At 28.0% G+C, this 7,734-nt stretch overlaps 1 protein-coding gene across 1 annotated transcript in view; it reads right to left on the reverse strand.

The window, feature by feature from the left end:
- Positions 1-5,779: 5,779 nt before the first annotated feature.
- Positions 5,780-7,734, reverse strand: part of LOC100168383 (ADP-ribosylation factor-like protein 1) — a 4,445-nt gene continuing 2,490 nt past the window's right edge. Inside the window, exons 2-4 of the mRNA XM_001948261.5 lie at positions 6,639-6,855; positions 6,200-6,311; positions 5,780-6,124 (exon numbers count right to left, since the gene is read on the reverse strand). Coding sequence (XP_001948296.1) covers positions 5,915-6,124; positions 6,200-6,311; positions 6,639-6,855 — 539 coding nt within the window. The 3' untranslated portion in view covers positions 5,780-5,914. The remainder of the gene's footprint in view (positions 6,125-6,199; positions 6,312-6,638; positions 6,856-7,734) is intronic.

Consider the following 7,734-nt stretch of genomic DNA (forward strand, 5'->3'; position numbering starts at 1 on the left):
ACCTATATTCATTACGAATTTTCGTCTTTATATTATCTCTTTATTAACTGTAAATATAAATGTGCAAAATTTTCAGTTTAAAATCACTGTAAAAAAAACTTAACGCTTATTTGAAATTTAAAGCAATACATTTATACTTTTAGGTCCCCTTATCGGTTGCGGGTCAATTACCTAACGTAGCAAGTTTGAAAAGAACAATAGAACGAGCTCGTCGAACAAAACTAAATGCTCATGTAAGCCCTTTAAACTTTAGTTTTGATATTTCTGAAGAACAAGCACTTATGCAGTTATACACTTCTTATAGCCAATAAATCGAGAACAGGTGACAGAGAAATACAAAAAATAATCATTGTAAAACCAGATTTTTGTTATTTCAAAATATGGGTTTCGGTTTTTTGGAAATATTTAAATTCGGTTCAGGTTACTTACAGCTGAACCTGGTTCCGATTCCCGATATTTTAAGGATGTTTAAGCTCCAGAACCGGTTTTTTCAGTTTGGTTCCAGTCCCTGGGCTAAGTTATTAAAATAATAAAATTCCTATCTGAAACTAAAATTGTAAACAAAATATAAACTTCAAATATACAATTTCCATACCATTCGTCACTCAGTATTCATTCTTGTTGTATAAATTATACATAATAGTCTAACACACGGTGTTGAAGCACGAATAATCACTAAACATTTGAATGAATCAGTGGTAAAGTAAAAAACTTTTAAGCATTATTTTGTGGTCTATAATTGGTCCATTAAATTAATAAATATTTTTTAGGTGACTCATTATATTTGTATGTGATATAAGGGTGTCGGTGCAGGTTATTTATTAAGGAGTAAAATGTAGGCAATTTAATTCACATTCAACGAGGCTCGTTGATATGGTGTTTTGGACATTTGTTGAGGGTTATTATGCATTTTTAATAGACTGTAAATATACCATTTCGGACATCTATTAGTTGATGATTTTTAGATGATATAGGCATTTTATAATAGGCTGAAAATAGACAGTTTTAGACACCTACCCATTGGTTGACGATTTCTTATGAATAGTTTTAAATGTATATGTGTAGAATTATAGACCTATTCTAGACATTTATGTCATCTCCATTTCTACATCAAATATACATCATCAACATATTTGGATAAAGTATATTAGACGTCTCATAAAATGTTTCAGTGTTTGCTGGGATTACCATAAAAATAACTATAATATATTTTATTTTTTATTGATAACTAATTTATTCTTGTATTGTAGTAATTTGTTATGGAGCAACAGGGGCTAGAAAAACATTTACTATGATGGGTAATGACAATAACAATGGCATTATATATTTCACTATAAAATACTTGTATGAAAAGGTATTAAGAGAATTTGAAAGGATTTAAAATTCTTGTTCCCTATCTTGAAGTAAGTAATGTAGCTATTAAAATATTATATTAAAAAAAATTGAGATTTAAATAATATTGGAATTATTTTTATTTTAGGTTTATAATGAATCTGTATATGATCTTATATCAGGAAATAAAAAAGCATTAATAGTTCGAGTTTTAAATGAGTCAACATCAGTTGCTGGTTTTCAAATGGTTACTATAAATTGTGTTGATCAAGTTATTCAAGTTATACATGAAGGCAACGGTAATCGTACTCAGCATGCTACGGAGTGGCCGAGCGGACTAAGGTGTTGGTTGCGACGCGCACCGACTCCGGTTCGAACCCGGCCACGGGCAACATTTTTCTTCGGGTGCCCAACTTGAAATTCTGCCAAACCTAAAAACGTGTTTCAACCAACCGTTTTTTTTTTTTAGCATTTTAGATTACCGATTTAACTATTTAAGAATACAAAAAGGTAGTTATAAGAAAAAAATATTTAGCTCTTATAAATTAAGTATTTAAGTTAAAAGTACTAATGCATATTAAACTAAACTTTAGAGGACCATAGTTAATAACCTAGCGAACCAAAATTGATTATTTGACTGTCAAAATATTCAGAAAATAAGTTTTACCAGAATCTATCAAAAAATAGTGGTTACCATTTGAAAAAATTAAGTCGATTTTATTATTGGTACAACTACGTATTTAAAAAATTTTTAAAATTTTTAAAAAAAATTGCCTGTTAAAAATAAAAAAACATTATTTTTTTTTTTGGTTATAACGCAATTCCATATCATCGATTCATAGTTGTTAAAAAAAAACCCACGTACAATGACGTATGATACACTCTGTATATTTTTTGTATAGTAAAAACTATACAATACTATTAAGTCGTTAATATGTAATTATACAATTATTTTAAAGGGCCGGGCCTTTAACTAAATGTACTGTGTCCCAGGCAGGTGCGGATCCAAGGGGGGGGGGGGGGCAAAGGGGCCATGGCCCCCCCGTAAACTGGTGGATTTTCTATTATATCTATTTTCGGCAGCCGATAAAATGTATTGTTTTGCCGATAGCGTTTCGGCCGTTTCCGTTTTCATCGTTCGCCGTCAAAAAGCTAATCTAATCTAATCGAATATTTAAACTTGTTTGATGCAATAAAATGTCTGGCTGTATGTAGTACCTATCTATTTTATTATTGACGATATTTATTGTGTAATGATAATTTGTTAGTTGACATATAGTTACGATACAATACGCACACAGCCGCTGTAACTGTCGATAATCAACATCAAACGTGTCACGTGTATAGTTGTATTATTATTTTATTAAAATGTCAAAGCGTAGTGCCGATTTTATGCAAAATTTTCTTAAAAAAAAAAAATGTGTCATTAAAGACAATGAAATGGTAGACGACCCAGCTCCCATTTCGTCAAATCAACCTATGAAAAATGTAGACATTGATCCAACATCAAATCAAAACAAAGGTACTGTAGAAGACAATGAAATGGTAGACGACCCAGCTCCTATTTTGTCAAATCAACCTATGAAAATTGTAGACATTCATAGTATTGACTGTGAAGAAGTAATTGACGAATTTGCCAGATCTAAAAGACGAATGGATTTTGTTCTGTGATCATTTTTTAATATTTATTATATTTTATTATTAATTATTATTTATTATATATTACGTGTCATTATTAATTAAACAATTTATATTACTTATCTAATTATTTAAAAGACGAAAGGATTTTGTTCAGTGATCATTTTTTAATATTTGTTATGTTTTATTATTAATTATTATTTATTATATATTACGTATCATTAATGTACCATAAATGTTATGGTCTCAACAACTCATTATGCATTTATACGTGCACATGCAATACGCCATGTAAATTTTCAATACATGAAAATTAATTATTGAAGTTTTTTTTTTTTGTCAAAGCAATGTATTAACTAACCTATTTATTAATTAAAGTGCTTAAAAACCAGTTTGAAGTCATCATTTTTACATTTTTAAATTCTTAAAATCTAATTTTTAAGTATTAAATTTCAAAAAGGTTGAGTCGTTTTTATGTTAACTTCATAACAAATTCAAATGTTTTTAGAAGTTTTATCCAATGACTAGGATATTTGGTACAATTAATTGATATAAGATAAGTCCATTTTGGTTATGGTTGGCAGAGTCCTACCCCCACCTCCACGTGGTGCCGACTGGAAACGGAATTCCGGTTCCGGCCAACGGGGGAGGCACAGAAGGCAAACTGTATAAAACCGAACACCGGCGGGTCAACACCAGCGACCAGAGAGGGCCAACATCGCCCTCCAACTACTGACAGCACAGACCGAAGGCTCGATGCGTAGACGACTGGGAAACAGGGACCCAACGGCTAGTTCACTCAGCGCCTCAGTTAGAGAAGGCGAAGGAAAGAGAAGACGCGAGGCACGAGACTCGAGGTCGATGGGCTATCAAAACCCAAAACGTGATTTCAAGACTGGCGGGCAGCATAGCCGGGTCGAGTAGTCAACCAATGCCAACAACGGGCCATAAGCCAACACCGTATCAATTTTTTTTTCTCATAAAATGTCATCTGTCAAAGTAGTTTAAATGTTTAAATGTGCGCCCTCTAAGGGACCAACAAAACTTGTGAATATTAATAAAATGTTATATATAATTATTATTAATAAACGATGGCGGCGTCGCGGAAGTAATGCGAAAGCAATTCCCGCGGCGCCGTCGGTTACAAACTAAAAAAAAAAAAAGGTCCATTTTGGTATAAAACAGACAAAATCAAAACTCTTAATGGAATATTATCAAGAATTGAGCTATCGGCTATTGGGGCTATGCGAATGTTTGTCTAATAACTAATGAGTAGTTTCACATGTGTCAACATCCTATTATTATGAACTAATAATTAACAACTAAAGGCTAGTAATCTATGTAAACCTACTATGAGACAATTAACTCAAACAAACATCATATTATAAATATATTTACTTTTAATGTGAAAAAAAAAATACTTTATGAAATTTTTTAAATAATTTAATGTATTATTGGTGGACATTTAAAAAGGTAATGCAAATATAATAAATATAATTTAAAATAGAAAATTTCATTAAATAATAAATATATATGTTAGCAGCAATGTTTATATTTCATTGTAGTGGAGAATTAATAAAGATATCATCTATTTTGCAAGTTTAATGTTATCTTCTAACTATGTTAAATAATAATGATGAAATATTCATACATTACCCCTGATTAATGTTATGAATGTCTACAAATTTAAATATTCTAGTAATTAAAAATAATTATTATTACAGTATAATATTAATATTATTATGCTATTTTTCATCATAGTTTCAATAAAATAGATATTTTTAAAAATACATAATATAATTACCTAAAATCCCTAATACCTAATAATAATTATTATAAAAATTATAAAATATAAATATCATGATAAAAATAATACACAATATATCATGAAAAATGTGTAGCTCATAATCATGGATAAAACATAAATGTATATTATTTCAATAAATAACAAAATTTAACGATTCATGAATAACTCATTTTGAAAGAAGAACTTTTTTTGAATTTCCTAAAATGTCCAGTCTTTAAATATATTGCCTAATAATTGTTGACAATGGCATAATTTATATCATTGCCGCTAACATATACAACTTTTATATGACCATTGGCCATGGCTAAGGTGGTTGAAAGCGATCTTTAAGGAACCGAATTGATTATAGGAAATATTTGAAATATATTATATGCTCAAGAGAGTTTGAGTGGGCGTGTAAATTATCATGACTATGTGTGACTTTTCAGAAATGTATTCCCATCAATGGGTAACAACTAAGATTCTTAGAAATATCTGCAGATACACGTTATGTAATTTATGTTAAAATAATTTTTTTTTACATCTATAAGACTAAAGAAAGTTGAACATTCAAAAAAAATTCACAATATTTATTCAGAAAACATAATTTGGTTCTTTATTCTATTTCTTTAGGTTGTGTAGGAAATATGTTTTCAATTTTTATATATTATTTCATTATTTTTATTATATTCAATGTTACCCTTAATTAGTCAAAATACATTTGTACTTAAATAAACAAGAAAAAAACAAAACATTCATTTCTGACAAAAATTTAAGAAAAAAGCTTAAAAATTCAAATTATTTTTCAAAATCAAAATTGGACCACATACTGGGTGATTTTGGTTATTGGTCTAAGTGTGTGTAATAACTAACTGCTTTCAACCGCCCTACTGTATTATTTAACTTTTATAATATTCTACCAAAATAATTAATGATTGACAATATAACGGTCAATACTAAATAACAATAAAATGTTTGAACCTTAAAAAACTAGCTGTGGAGTATAAAATAAAATATCACAGCTGATAATTTAGTAGCCAACTTTATACAATTGAATTAACATTCTCATTAAATAGAGAGGACATAATTAAACATAATAACATTTTAATTTGTACAATTTTCTAATTACAATAGAAATATAATAAACATAGCATTTCATTATTTGTGATTTTGTAGAGTGTTACAAAGCCAATCCATAGCCTCATCAAGTCCTATGCCTTTTTTGGCCGATGTTTTAAATATTTGGAATGTTCGATTTTTTAAAGAGTCTAATCCAAGAGCTTGATGTATCTCAGTAACATTCATACAACCTTCAACATCTTGTTTATTGGCTAATATTGTTAATATAGCACCATTTAGTTCTTCTTCCTATAAATTCATAGAAATTATATAAACTACAGAAACATTAAACCAAGATGTAATTAATTTTAAAATATAGCTTACTTTTAACATATACATCAATTCGTCTTTGGCTATACCCATTCTTTCTCGATCAACTGAATCAATTACATATACTACAGCATCTGTATTTGAATAATAACACCTCCAATATGGCCTATAAAACAAATGTTTGAGAGAAAAATTAGGTAATACAATTAATATTTTAAATTAGAAACTTTTCTTATAATTTATGATGAGCCACATTTTTGGAACGACATAATATGGGTTTTTATTAAACAAAATATAGATATTTATTTTTCAACAAAGCCATCCAAAATATAAAGATAAATTTAGGTTTTATTATATAGTGCAGCGATAATATATGATATAGATGCATACCAATTTATGGGGTTGAATTAAGTTTACCTACTATTGTTATGTACTAAATAGTATGTAATTCAAAAAAATCTCTGTAAGTAATAACATTAAAATAAAATATTACCTAATGGATGTCTGGCCTCCAAGATCCCAAACTTGAAATTTAATATTTTTATAAGTAACTTGCTCGACATTGAATCCTATTGTTGGAATAGTAGTTACAACTTCACCAACTTGTAACCTATACAATATGGTAGTCTTTCCTGCGCCATCTAAGCCCAAGATTAAAATTCTCAGTTCTTTTTCACCAAATAGACTCTTGAAATAACTGTAAAATCCCCCTGAAAAATTATAATTCACAATTTTTATAACAGATTCATTTAATAATTTTAAGCCAAAATTTTTTTTTTTTAAATACATTCCTTTTTTTTATTTGATTATAAAGATATTATTAACAAAACAAATATTATATGGATCAAGAATATTATACTATTTATTTAGAAGTAATTCAAACATTCTCATTTCTATAATTTACATTTTTATTTTTATTTTTTAATAACTTAAGTTTTTTTTTACAAATTAATAAATGCCAATCAAAGAAAAATAAATATTCAATAAAATAAGAAAATATTAGAGCTTATATAACTCATTATTTTTCCTATATTCATATATTTTAAATAAAGTAAGTTGAGGAATGAAAAAAAATACACAAATTGCCAAGATTTGAATCCCAGTAACCATCTAATACTCAAATATTAAATAAAAAGTTTAAAAAAATCTTTTTAAAATAACTTATAATAATATTGTTAATTTTGTTTTTACCTACCATTTTTATTGAATATCAATCAATACATGGATAAATTAAAATGTTATAGGTATAATATAATATACAAAAGTTATTTATGCATAACAAACAGATACTAACGTAGTCACGTTTTACACACATAATTAGTTAACCATGGCTGTGTACCTATATTGAATAGATCAACTTGTTCCCTCTTACACACACTGAATAAAAACCCGGTGGTAACTTATTTATATTTACAATTATAACACAAAACTACATGAATGTCTAACATATTTGAAATGTTGTAAATATCTAAAATAATATTTATGATCCACCAATTATTCTTAAATGATAACACTTTATAAACTTTTTGGTTTCAAATTGGTTCAGACAGTACGTTATCTACCCATTATTTCATATTTATTTTTCGACC

Source organism: Acyrthosiphon pisum, chromosome X (genome assembly GCF_005508785.2).
Source record: "Acyrthosiphon pisum isolate AL4f chromosome X, pea_aphid_22Mar2018_4r6ur, whole genome shotgun sequence".
NCBI lineage: Eukaryota > Metazoa > Arthropoda > Insecta > Hemiptera > Aphididae > Acyrthosiphon > Acyrthosiphon pisum.